This window comes from Helianthus annuus, chromosome 1 (genome assembly GCF_002127325.2).
Source record: "Helianthus annuus cultivar XRQ/B chromosome 1, HanXRQr2.0-SUNRISE, whole genome shotgun sequence".
NCBI lineage: Eukaryota > Viridiplantae > Streptophyta > Magnoliopsida > Asterales > Asteraceae > Helianthus > Helianthus annuus.
In genome coordinates, this window is record NC_035433.2 from 85,254,952 (window position 1) to 85,269,291 (window position 14,340).

At 37.7% G+C, this 14,340-nt stretch overlaps 1 protein-coding gene and 1 pseudogene across 1 annotated transcript; one reads left to right on the forward strand and one right to left on the reverse strand.

Annotated features, from left to right (window-relative positions):
- Positions 1 to 3,535: 3,535 nt before the first annotated feature.
- LOC110870873 lies at positions 3,536 to 7,071 on the reverse strand (annotated as a pseudogene).
- A 5,604-nt stretch (positions 7,072 to 12,675) lies between these two features.
- On the forward strand, positions 12,676 to 13,971 carry LOC110922482 (DELLA protein RGL2). The gene has a single exon (XM_022166803.1). The coding sequence runs from the start codon at positions 12,676 to 12,678 to the stop codon at positions 13,969 to 13,971; it is 1,296 nt and encodes a 431-aa protein (XP_022022495.1).
- The last annotated feature ends 369 nt before the right edge of the window (positions 13,972 to 14,340 follow it).

The window sequence follows — 14,340 nt, forward strand, 5'->3', positions numbered from 1 at the left end:
CAGTATGCCCTAACATATTACAATGTGTGCATTTTAGACTGGAATTAGATCCTTTGTTAAACCTTTTCTTTTGATCAAAAGATTGATTTGTTTTAGACACAAAAGCAACATTCTGAGTTTTTGACCCAGTACTAGCCAACCTATGTGACTCTTCTCTAGACACAACAGAGAAAGCCACTTTAACAGTGGGTAATGGTTCTCTTGTTAACAGATTTGTTCTTACCGACTGATAAACATCATCCAGTCCCATTAAAAATTGCATTAATTTTATTAAGGTTGAAAAATCATTAAAATCTTTTGCAGCCTGACAAGAACATGTAGGAAGATGCAACATGGCATCAAATTGTTTCCACATGGTTGTAAGTTTATTATAATATTCAGCAACTGAAGTACCATTTTGTGAAACACTATTAATCTTTTTATACAAATCATACACAATTGAACCATCAACCCTATAAAATGACTCTTTAAGATCAGTCCAAACTTCTGAAGCAAGTTTAGAGAACACTTGTCCTAAAAACAATTCTTCAGATATAGAATTTAATAACCAAGTAAGAACCACAGAATTACATCTATCCCACTGACCAGCTAATACAGCATCACTCTCAGACCTAACACATTTTCCATCAATAAAACCATACTTGTTTTTTGCTTCTAAAGCCAACTTCATGGCACTAGACCACACAGAATAATTTTCTGTTCCTTTTAGTTTAACACTAACAATTGTCAAGGCACTTGAATCACTAGGATGTAGATATAATGGATCACCTATATCCAACTTCCCAATTAAAGTCTGAGAAGTACTACTAGTATCAGTATCACCAGCCATTTTCAAGCAAGAATTACACAATCAATTATCCAAAGCACGTATATCACAGAACAACTATCAACAAACAATCAAGCAATCACAAAAAATAACACACTCACACACAGGCGAAACTGAGTCAGTGTCAAGATTCCAGGTTCATCACTCACAGGTGCCTGGACATGTCTTAACTCAGAAGCCACTACCAACAGACAAAAAACAAATACAAACAATCAACAATAACAAGCAATCAAAAGTGCCGGTCCTCACCACCCCGACTTCAACTATTCAACCAATCAATAAAAAACAAAGACAGAGTTGAAACGATCTTACAGAGGGTGCAAAAATACTCCAAGGCAAGATCTGAACTACAGCCTTCACTTAGGGCTATAGTTACAGATCAGAAGACAAGAGAACTAACAAAACCGGTCAGTTTGCTCTGTATCCTTCTAGGGTTACAGAGACCAACACGGATCTTCAATAATCCAGCAAAGAACCTTCAGTCACCACAACCCTAATTTAGGGTTTCCAACCTTCAGATTTAAACAACTCACAAGATAACAGTTTCTGAGATAAGAAACCTTCAAAACAAACAAATAACCCAAGATCAATCAATAATCAGAAATAAGCAAACTACAGCGGAACAACGTAAAATCAAGAGCACATAGCTCTGATACCATGTAAAAATGGTATAAAACTAATAATAAACCAAGAACACAAAGAAATAGCGACAAAAGGTGACAAAACTTTTATTATTACCCAAACCAAAGAAAAACCCCCCAGAAACCCTAGATCTCACAAATAGTGAGATCTGTAACGATACAATGAAGAAGATGATCAACTGATGTAAATCAGTTGATCTATACAACTAAAACAATACAAAGATTAGATCTCACAAGAGATCAATCAAATACAAACACCGCAGATCACAACTGATCTGAACAAAACCCTAATCGCTTGACTGATGAGAGAGAAACAGCAGCTTCCAGAATGAACTATTACGCAACTGTTGAAGCCTTTTATATTGAAAATATCTTAATTTTCAATATCAACCTTCTAGTTTATACTTGTACAGCTTATCCCCTTAGATATTACAACTCAGCCCTTCAAGTAATGTAAACTGCACTCATTCACAAGATCAGTTATAAAACTGTTGTAACAACTTTACAACAACTAAAATACTATATGATATGTAGCAACATGAATTAACATGTGCACTTTATTTTAACAAAAACACACACACAATGACACAATATTATTAGAACTATAAAAAATTATATAATGTTATATACAACTGACTTGAATAAATGTGTACATTTTATAACAAAACTTGAATTATTTGAGCTAACTCATCTTAGTTTAACAATACTAGAGCTGATTTTGAGTTATTTTGAGTCACTCAAAACCAAATCAAAGAAGACCAAACATTGAATATCATATGTTAAACAACATCGAAAAGATCAACAACGTTACCATCAATGTCTCCCATCGAGATAAATGTTGTATGTTTTTTTGTCTCCTGCCAAAACCTTTGATCTCTCAAAATTATGGAGAAACCAAATGAAATCTACAAGATGTTATCAACCGATGAGGTTATTCGGCTAGGTGGAGAACGGTTCATACAATCACGTTCATCGACTTCCATGTCTCTATCGACCCACGCATACATGGATTCATTCTCGGGCCTTTTGGATCAACAACTCAAAGATGTTCAACTCATTGAAATTTTTTTACTTTCTTCAGGGAAACTCACCCAACAACAATTCGAAAAATCTAGTAACCTTCTCGACTGGTGCGACGAGATGTCATCTAGCTTGGGAAACCCGATCCAAAGAGTCGTATATTATTTTTCGAAAGCTTTACGAGCCAAGATAGATAAAGAAGCCCGAAGAATCGGCTTGTTTTATTTAAACTACGTCGTTTTTATCTGAACTACATCGTTTTGTTTTTATTGAGGGTGTTCACAGGCCGGTTCGACCAGATTTAGCAAGAACTACATGCTGAGTTTCAAATCACGCCCCACTACGGGCGGTCTAACTGCAGTTTCAAAAAACAACAAAGAAAATCAACAAGATGCAGTTTCAACCACTTAACAACCATTCAAACGGTAGTTAAGTTTGTTTATCTCACCCTCCTCAGTCTATAGTTTGACTACTATCGACTAAACTAACTATTACAATCTCACCTAGGGCTGTAAACGAACCGAACGTTCAGCGAACAGTTCGTTTACGTTCGTTTGTTTAGTTAATAAACGAACATGAACAAGAAATTCCGTTCGATTAGTTAAATGAACGAACACGAACAACTGTCTCGTTCGTTCAATTGCGTTCATGAACGTTCGGTAACGTGTTCGTGAACATTCGTTCATGGTCGTTTGTTTATGTTGTTCATTAAATTCTTTTTAGCATTTATTTATTTTATCTAAACCTTTTATATTCCTTAATTCTTATTTATCTCATTACCCAAACAAATAAAATAGGAAAACGTACCTCTACCTTTCTTTCTTATTATTCACATCGAAAAATACAATTGAACTTCGTCGATTTTATCTGTGTTCGTTTGTGTTTGTGAACCGTTCATGAACACGTTTATTTCCTTAACAAACGAACACGAACAAGAAATCTCGTTCGGTAAGTGTTCATGAACCGTTCGTGAACAAATAATATTCTTAACGAACGAACACGAACAATGCCTTGTTCGTGTTCGTTCGGTTCGTTTACAGCCCTAATCTCACCAATAGTCTTTGCATGAACAACTCCCATCTTCGAAACAATGAAACCTACTCGAATCTCTAACGATAATTTTCCTACTAACAACTTTAGACACGTATTTAATAAACGTATGACAATCAACACAAGTCCTCAAATTCTTAAATACTTGAGTGAATTGCAAGAATTGTCCTTTATCTTTATGCCTCTTTGCAGGCGGTGTCCTTTATGTTTAAAATTGACGAGTTTTGTCCTTTATGTTTAAAAATATTGCACGTTATGTCCTTTAGGCCCAACCTAGTCAATTTTTTCAGTTAAATCAGATCACAAAAGGGTGTTTTAGTCTTTTTACCCATTTAAATAAAAATGTTTTAAAAAATAAAACAAAAATAAAAATGTTTTAATGATCCAAATTAGTGGTCAAAAATTGATGACCAGCTTTCAATGCGTCTGCTACCCTCTTCCTTTCCTATAAACAACCCCCTATCCCCATTTCTCCCTTCATCAAACCCTAACTCTTACCATTCTCATTTCTATCAGATCTGAAATGAAACCAATCAGCCGTGTTGGTGTTCTTCAAGCTCACGATTCTCTAACAAATCATCCAGATAATTTCAAACCTCATCAACTCAATCAATCTCACACAAATTTGAACCAGAAGAAGAATAACAGAACAGAATTCTTCGCTGGATCTGCGTTTGTTGAGTCGCCTTCTCCGAGCTCTGTTCCAATACCTGCGTTTTTCCTCCAAGAATTATGGTGCAGCTGTACCCGATGATCGTGACCGTACGATTGAACATAGACGGCTTCTAGGTTTGAGCCTCGATTGTTGATTGTAACTTGTTGAGGATTAATCTCATTCGAACCGATGAGGTTCAGTCGAAATGATCTGCTTGCTTGCTAGTAGATTTACATATTTAGGTTTAACATCAGGTTAGTTATTTGTGGAGTGTGGATATTGTTGATGTTAATGGGGAAATGAAGAAGGAGGTTGTGGTAGTGGTGGCGATGGTGGTGGTAGTGGTGGCGATGGTGGAAGGAGGTTGTGGTGGCGATGGTGGAAGGAGGTTGTGGTGGTGGTGGACTGGTGACGGTTACGGTGGAAACATGTGGAAGGAGGTTGTGGTGGTGATGAAAGAGGTTGTGGTGGTTGTCTGCTTGAATGAAATACAGAGGGAGGTAGATGGAGTACAGAGGAGGGAAATGGAGTAGGAAGGGAGAATTGTTTTTTTTTAATCTTTCTTTTAAAGTGTGGTTTTTTAAATAAAATGGTTACTTATTTATATAATTAGTCCCTAAGAGATAAAATGACAAAATTGTCCTCATGTACAAGGCACATGACAAGATTTAACGAAAAAAACTAACTGGGTTAGGCCTAAAGGGTAAAACGTGCTTGATTTTTAAACTTAAAGGACAAAACTCGTCAATTTTAAACATAAAGGACATCGCCTGCACAGAGGCATAAAGATAAAGGAAAATTCTTGCAATTCACTATAAATACTTTTATCCAAGTCCCTGGTGGCGTAACAAGAATCGCAAACGCAATAGCAAGATACGACAAGTTTTGCTCCTTTTGCTCATCCTCCACATCATGAAGCACATAATCGGTCTTCGGTACATAACCTTCTTCCCTAATCTTTATTTGCACTTCTTCTAATAACTCGTGTGGATTTCGTTTAATCTCGGGTTTGATGTATCTCCCATCAAGAACGTATACACTTTTCGTTTAATTTCGGTCCAACTTCGTCCGGGTTTCTTCACCACTTTGTTAACGTCCATCAAGTTCCGGATTTTCGCCACCTCGGCCCATTTACCAGCCGCTGCGTAAATGTTGGAAAGCGTGACGTAAGTAGCTGCGTTTTCCGGCTCTATCTTAAACAACGCTTCAGCCGCTCGTTTTGCCAAATCGAGATTCCCGTGAATTCTACATCCAGCGAGTAAAGACGCCCACAAAAACTTGTCGGGTTTCATCCGCATTTTCTTAATAATGTCTCCGGCTTCATTAAATCTGCCTGATCGACTAAGAAGATCAACCACACACGCATAGTGATCAATGGTATAAGCTAACCCGTGTTTTTCTTTTATCGAATTAAAATATTCGAGTCCTTTATCAACCAACCCGGAATGTGTACAAGCCGAAAGAACACCGACAAATGTTATATGATCCAGCTTAGTTCCGGACTCGAGTAGCGCTTCAAATAACTTTAAAGACTCTTCGGGTTGACCGTTTTGAGCATACCCGTTGATTAGCGAAGTCCATGAAGCTAAATCTGGGTTTGGTACCCACTTAAACACTCTATCCGCAATCTCGGTGTTCCCGCACCTGCAATACATATGAATAAGAGCGCTTGCTGCAAATGAAGATTGGTTAAACCCGATACGCCCCATATACCCGTGTACTTGTCGACCTAAAGATTCCAGATTATAAAGTGCGCATACGTTTAATATCCCAGCGAACGTAAACTCGTTAGGTTTATTTCCGAGAACAGGAGAAACCCTTCTTCCCTCCTTCCGCTTTTAAAATATCTATCGATCATTGCTGTCCATGTAACAACGTCTTTATCCGACGTTTTATCAAATATGTGTCTAGCTTCATCTAAACTCCCGCATTTCCCGTACATATCTGACAAAGCACTCCAAACAACCGCGTCAAAATCGATCCCCGTTTGCACAATATGACCATGAATTTCCTTCCCAATTGTTAAAGATTGAGTCGCAGCAGAAGCCGCAAGCGCACTACAAACCGTAAACTTATTACACCTAACATTGTAGTCCTTCAACATTGCTCTACACAACCGCAACGCTTCAATAGGAAACCCGTGGCGAACATATCCCGAAATGATCGCAGTCCAAGAAAAATTATCTCGTTCAGGCATTTCATCAAACAGGTTGCGTGCGTCTTTTAACCGTCCAGCTTTCGCATACCCAGATACCATAGTGTTCCAAGAACACAAATCTCTCTCAGACATTTCATCGAACACCTTACGTGCATCCACCAAACTCCCGCATTTACAATAAATATCTATAATTCGATTGTAACTAGACACCCCAAGCAAAAAATTTGATCTTTTTATATGCGAATGTACCCTTTTGGTGCCTTCAAGGGCTCTCTGTTGAAGGCAAAGCTGAAGAAGATTAGAATAGATTGATGAAGAGGGATGTTCAATACGATCAAGTAGTTGATTGCTTCTGTTAAATGGGATCGTTGACATGGATTGATAATGGCTTCTTCGTGTTTGTTTTCTCGGCATAATCTTTTGACGAGACTGTCTTGTAGTTCGCTGTTTTGGGGTTTGAAGAAAGTTTTTTCAGGGTTTGGGGTTCTTGCAAGGGTTTCGGAAGAAGATGTGGAGATGGTTCGCTGGTGAGGGGTGATGAGAGCTCGAAAATGGGGTCTGAACAACAAGCGTTTGGCGTATTTACTAGCAGCGGCCATTGATAGCTACAGAAAGAGAGAAAGAAAGTAACAGGTTTCAGGAGGTGGGATTTTGTCTGCAAAAGCAAAACCCAGCCGACTTACTCGGTTTATTTGTTTGCTGGACTTGGGCTTTGGCCCATCAAAAGTGGGCTTCTTGTTTATTGGGCTTCTTGAAGTCATCCACTCAAACACGGTAATCCATGAATGATGGGTATGTGGGATAATAATGGGGCTCAAAAGAACCAAATATTCAATGAATAATTTGTGAATCGTTCGATGGGAAGTTCGTTGAACATTAACAAGAACATTTGTTTATTTAGTTAAATGAATGAACATGAACTGAGACCGTGTTTGTTCATTTATGTTTGGGAACGTTGGGTAACGTATTCGATGGTTCATTAGTGTTTTGAATTTTTATATTTTATTAAATACGTCAAAATTTCAACAAATTAAATATTTAGTAAGTGTGAGTGTATTATATATTATGTTCATGAACGCTTGTGTGTGTTTGTTTTTATTTTTTCATTTGTGTTCATGAACATTAGTTGTGTTCATTTATGTTCATTAACGTTCGTTTTCGTTCGTTGTCTAAAATTAACAAATAAACACAAACGGACACGAACATATATCTTGTTTGATAAGCGTTTATGAACAGTTTGTGGTGAAATCAGTTTGTGATTTTGGTGACTACCATTCGACGATATATTGATTTGTGTAAAAAGGTAAATGAATTGGGTACTTCTCTAACCCTGCCCCTTGTGATTGGGTATTTTTATATAAAAATGGATAGAAGTAAAATGTAAAGATTTACTTAGTTCTTCAAGTTAGATACTTTTGGTACTTTGAATTGTGCCATAAGTTTCATAAGATGCCATGTGTTAGAAAACGCCAAGTTAGAATATCACAAAGTTCAGACGATCGAGCATTTGAATTTTTTTTTAAGATTATTATATTATAACTAACATTGGCGGACCCAGAAACTTTTCCGTGGGGTGCGGAACATTTTTAAAAATTTTAGGCCCCTAGGAATATAAGTAAAAAAAACTGGTTCGTATCGGGTCGGTTTGGATCGTGTCGGGTCAGGTCATGTAAAACAAAGGAAATCGCGCCATAACGTCCCTACTCATGGTTCCTATCACAAACAAATTAATCCATAAGTTCATCGCTCCATAATATAATGTTTTAATTTTAATTTTCAACACTAGAAATCGTGTGTAATCACCCTAAAAATCATCTAAAATCATCTAAACAACCATAAACAACGTGAAAACACATGAAATTTCAAACCGATTTAAGAATTTTGTTACCCTTTGGTGTCGGACGGCGGTGGTTCGCGGCTGCTGATGACGTGTTGTTGTGGTTGCTGTTGTGTTCGATGATCGCTAGCAGGAGACGACCCAAGAGAGGGAGGGCGGGAGGAATTCTAAGGGACTATTGGGCTTATTTTAATTATTATAGTTTGAACTTAGGTTGAGTTTGGTTAATGGGCTAGTAATTAGTGGGCTAATTATGTTTAATGAAATAGTGAGTTAAGGTATTGGGTATTTGGGTTAAGTTGGGTAGTATAAGTTTATATAATTTAGGTAGTTTTTTTTAATTAGAGTTTACTAAAAAAATTTAAAATATAAATCGATAACATTTTTTACCTAAGGTGTGTGGACGAAAAATTCCAAGGGGTGCGGATGAAAAAATTCAAGGGGTGCGGACGAAAAAATCCAAGGGGTGCATACGGTTTTTACAACGGAAAATAGCACTAATTTTTTTTTCCCGGGGGTGCGCCCGCCCACCTTAGACTAGGGGTAAATCCGCCCCTGATAACTAATTTCAGTATTGGTTGTTTTCCTCCCATCACAAAGCTAAGAGTACTTTTAATCTACAATCTTTTACAGAATTGCGAGTATGTTGTTGTGACGTGTCTATTTTTATTTATGTATGGATATAAATCAAATCAGAAACCGAGTTTTGAATACTAATGTATAAGTAATTAAGACACAAAGTACATGTTATCAAAGTTACTTTACATTTATTTTCTTTTCTATAAATGGGCATCATTTAGCGTAGGAAGGCCGAATCGATTGTGGGTGAACAATCAAAATATAATGTTTTTTTTTTATCTTGAGCTATAGCGAATGCCGATAACGTACTGCTTCCATGATGAATCGAACCAATTTTGACCAGTTTTATCATAATCATTATCTTTATTCGTTTTTATGGTTTTCAATCAATGTAAAATATATGTCACTATCCTGTTGAGCATATAACGATTTTAATTTCTAGGGTTTCTCTTTCAGTTTCTATATTGAGTGTTGGTACCATATCGATACCGTATTGAACCGAACCGGTACCGACAATTTCCCGTTGCAACGTGCGAGGGAACTCCAATAGCTATATCTTATTTTATAACATGTATCATTTATTTTATACGCTAGTAAAGATATGTGGGGTGGGTATGCAATAGTACGTATTAGGGAAAATTACGAAAATAGCAGTTGACCACCAAGACTTTCCAAAAAGGTCACCTCATGCGTCCTTGGTGCTTCTTTGCGAGTCGCGGCTTAAGTACTTTTTTGTCAGTCGCGACTTAGGTACTTTCTGGTTACAAGAGTGTGTCTATGTGCCACAAATTGGTATAATCCTGTGAGCCACGACTTGTGAACAACCCATCATTCGCCACATGTGAGCGTTGTTCCTTTATAGGGTCTAAAAGATATTACCCCATCATGGTGAGAGCTAATTTATTGCCACTAACCCATAAGCCGCGACTAGGACCAAGCATGTGAGTCACGGCTTGCGTACTTCATGGTTTCCTTATCCGTACTTGGGTTATATCCGTTGGTCTGGGTTTGCGGGGTGTTACCCCATCATTAAGTATGTATTTTAATATCTGATATTCGAATGACACAACATTGTGTAGGTAGTATAAATAAATGAATTTTGTTTGTATTTTTTTCTTGAATTTCAAGATATATAAATAAATATTGTATTTTAACACTTTATATATATATATATAAAAGTTATATTGTAAAAATGAATGATTTAGGTTTTTTTTTCTCGTACTTCTCGCATTAAAATCCTCTTCTGAAATGAACCTCCCCCATTTAATATATTATTAAATAAAATTGTATATGTAGAATCCCGTTTAGGCATGCCGGCGCTCAATTTATTTACTCGTTTTAAGTATGGTTCAATAGGAGCGCAAGAGTGGTCTGACTTGTTTACACCGCTAGACCAACTCAGTTTTGATATTTGTAGTAGATCATATTAGATGTCAGTATCATGGTCAGCATCTTCAGTTTTGCAATCTACTTAATCATAGAAGCTTGCCTAGATTGTCGAGTTTTGCTTGAATTTTAAACAGTTGCCTTGGATTGACTCGAACAATAATACAATGATATGTAAGACCGTGAGGTATGGTGGGGCGGGGGTTTGGGGCATGGGTTGATACGTGGCTTGGGGGGGCTTCGCTGGACTGACCCACATTGAAGACGGTATGGTGGGGCGTGGGTTTGGTGGGCTTCGCTGGGCTGACCCAAACCGCTGGGTATTTGAATATTTTTTAAAACAACAAATTTAATTTTTTTAATATTTTTAAATAAAGAAAATTACATAAAAAATTCCTAACGTTTATATTTGTTTTTTTATCTCTTCTCTCATCTCCAAGACTAGTTGCAACTCGTCACCCTCTAGGTTATCAATGGGCTGGGATAGAAATTTCAAATCATCCCGTTTTTGTTTCTGAGCATCTCTAACTTATTTGCTCTTTCGAATTTCGGCCCTTTGTTGTTGGAATACGTTGAATGTATCTAACTTGCATGCAATGTCATCCAACTGATCGCTGTATATTCCCCTACGCGAGCCCGAACTCCCAGCTGAAGGCGATGCCGTACCAGATCTTGATTTTTGAGCACGCCTTTTTGCGGCATCTCTTCCATACTGAGGCTGGTTTGGCGAATCATCCAAAAGGTCCTCGAACTCTTGATCTCGTGCATCAAATTGGGCTTGGGACGAGGCCCTTGACCTTTTGGAAGACGTGTTACTTTTGCTACCACTGGGGATATTCGCCCACTTTGGATGAAACTTACAAATCTCCCAACAATGTATGAAATGGAAGTCGCTCCCCACATTTGATTTGAATGCAACCAATGCATTTGTCACAATGTTGGCTTCGGTTTCACCACTTTTTGGGTTTTGCTTTGCTTTATTTAAAAAACCACTATATTTTGTAAGTTGGCCGCTAAACTCGCTCCACTTCGAGGATAAGCTATCGTTTTCACGATAAGCTTCCCTTCCCATTTCTCCATGGAATGCTTTACTAACCGCTTCCCACAAATGGGTTCGATGTTGAGAATTTCCTATTTTAATAAAAATAAAATTTAATATATTACAAAGTTATATAAAAATAACCATTAATAAAAACAAAATTTAATATATTACAAAATATTTAAGAATACCTAAACTTGGATGTTGAGATTGTTGACACCAAGCCCTCGCCAATGCAAGTTCTTCGTTAACGCCCCATTTTTGTTGTTTTCGTTTGACGGTTCCAAGTGCTTTCTCCGCCTCGGTTTTTTTCTTATGACTTCTCTTTTTGGGAACTATTGAGGCTGAAGGATCATCGTTGGGTGGTTGAGTTTCGGGGACGGTTTTGGTTTGTGAAAGGTCGATGGAGGTTGGTGAAAGGTTGGTGGACGTTTGTGTAAACGGGGTAGGTATCGAGTCGTCGGTGTGTGGGAAGTTAGTAAACACACGATTCCCAATATACGATGCATAACTCGCTTCAAGGGGCATAGGGGATTGTATTAAAAATGGACGAGGCATTGGATGATTGGGTGGTGGGCTAGGATTATTTTCTTGGAATGCAAACGGGTTGTTCGGGTCATAAGCACGGTTATGAGGATGCATTTTTTCGTTTTGTAGAAGGAGAATTGAAGATGATTATAGAAGATGTGAAGTGTGTTGTGGTTGAATGTGGTAAAAAATGGAAGAAAAATGTGAGTTTTATAGTGAAAATATATATATATTTTTTTAACATAACCGTTGGCCAACGGCTAGTTTGGTTTGGCCATTGAGAGCCTGCCATGTCAGCTTGTCAAGACCACCCCACGCCCGGCTTCAAACCCAAGCCCCAAGGGCCACGCCCCAACCCAAGCCCCATACCCCATAGTCTAACAACGAACTCACCACTAGTAAACGAGAGATGAATGAGTGTAAAATAAATCAATGGATTGTTTAGACAACCCTAATGCAAGAAACTTGAATGAATGTGGCGATGTGAAGATCTTGACTAAAGGGGTTTGATAGATAATTGTCTCGACCCCTTTAGATCTGAACTCAGCCACACACTTAACCTTAAACTTGCACCAGCCCGACAGCCCGTTAGCAACATCCCAACGAGCTTCCAAGCCCAAGTCTTTAAAGAAGCCCAACACTCAAAAGTTCAGACCTCATAAAACCACAAAAAAAAAAAAAAAAAAAAAAAAAAAAAAAAAAAAAAAAACACAATATTATTAGAACTATAAAAAATTATAATAACAAACTTGAATTATTTGAGCTAACTCATCTTAGTTTAAAAATACTAGAGCTGATTTTGAGAAAGTTCAAAACCAAATCAAACAAAACCAAACATCGAATATCATATGTTAAACAACATCGAACAGATCAACAACGTTACCATCAATGTCCCCCATCGAGATAAATGTTGTATGTTCTTTTTTTTTGTCTACTGTTTGTGCACATCTTCCATTATGGAGAAACCAAATGAAATCTACAAGAAGTTATCAACCGATGAGGTTATTCGGCTAGGTGGAGAACGGTTCATACAATCGCGTTCATCGACTTCCATGTCTATATCGACCCACGCATACATGGATTCATTCTCGGGCCTTTCGGATCAACAACTCAAAGATGTTCAACTCATTGAAATTTTTTTACTTTCTTCAGAGAAACTCACCCAACAACAATTCGAAAAATCTAGTACGCTTCTCGACTGGTGCGACGAGTTGTCATCTAGCTTGGGAAACCCGATCCAAAGAGTCGTATATTATTTTTCGAAAGCTTTACGAGCCAAGATAGATAAAGAAGCCCGGAGAATCGGCTTGTTCACCAGGCCGACAATGAACCATGTTTTTGACATGGAAGGGGGTATAATGAGCACTACTAGGAGTCTAATTTCGATTTATCAAAAGTTACCATTTTATCAAGCGGGTCATTTTTCGGGTGTGGCGGCTTTGGTGGACGAGTTATCCAGGTCGAAAAGAGTTCATGTAATCGATCTATCGATACGACATGGTATACAAATTTTGATTCTAATGCAATCACTTGCATCTCAACATGGTTTTCGTATTAAGCATCTTAAAGTAACCGCGGTTGGGACTGGTTTCGAAGAGAAAATCAAGCAAACGGGTGATCGGTTAAAGAGTTTCGCAGAATCTATGTATTTGTCATTTTCTTTTAGTATAGTCATAGTTGAAGATATGCTAGATTTTAACAAAGATCTTCTTGAGTTAGATCCAAGAGAAGCTTTGGGTGTTTACTCAGCGTACGGTTTATATAGCCTAATCGCTCAACAAGACCGTTTAGAATCGTTAATGAAGGTTATAAAGAGTACTAAACCTCGTGTTATGGTTGTGTGTGAAGTTGCGGCGAATCTTAACTCGCCCAACTTTGTGAATCGTTTGACTGAAGCATTGTTCCACTTTGGGGCGGTGTTTGATGCTTTAGAAGAGTGTATGGACCGCGAAGATGAAAACCGCGGTGTTACTGAATCTATGTATCTAGGTGAAGCGATAAGGAGCATTGTGGCAACCGAAGGAGCCGAAAGAGCGATTAGGCATGTGAGCATCGATGTTTGGAGGAAGTTTTTTGCGCGATTTGGGATGAGAGAGATTGGACTTAGTATGTCTACTTTATACCAAGCAAAGTTTGTGGCGGGGGAGTTTTCTTGTGGAAGTTCTTGTACGTTTGATATGGACGGTAAATCCATCGTCATCGGGTGGAAAGGAACACCGATCGAGTGTCTTTCGGCTTGGAAGTTCGCATAAGACCGATCACGGTTCTTGGTGCTTCTTGTTCTTCTAGTTTATATCGGTGTTATTTATGTTGGTTGTTAAAAGATTTATAAGAAGACAGAGAAAAAAATATACAACGTGTTACTAGAAGTTGGTTGTTAAAAGATTTATAAGACAAAGAAAAAAATATACCATATAAATGTTACAAGAAAATCAAAGCTTACCCTAGATAAAAACTAAAGATAACCCAAGAATCAATCATAGTCTTATAAAACTAAAATGTGAGTAAGGAGTCAAAACTTGGATCAAAGTACGTCAAAGTTGCAACTAACAAACATGGAAATTAATTTTTTGGATAAATTTGGATCACTGACGATCAGTGGAGTGTCATCGTATCATTAG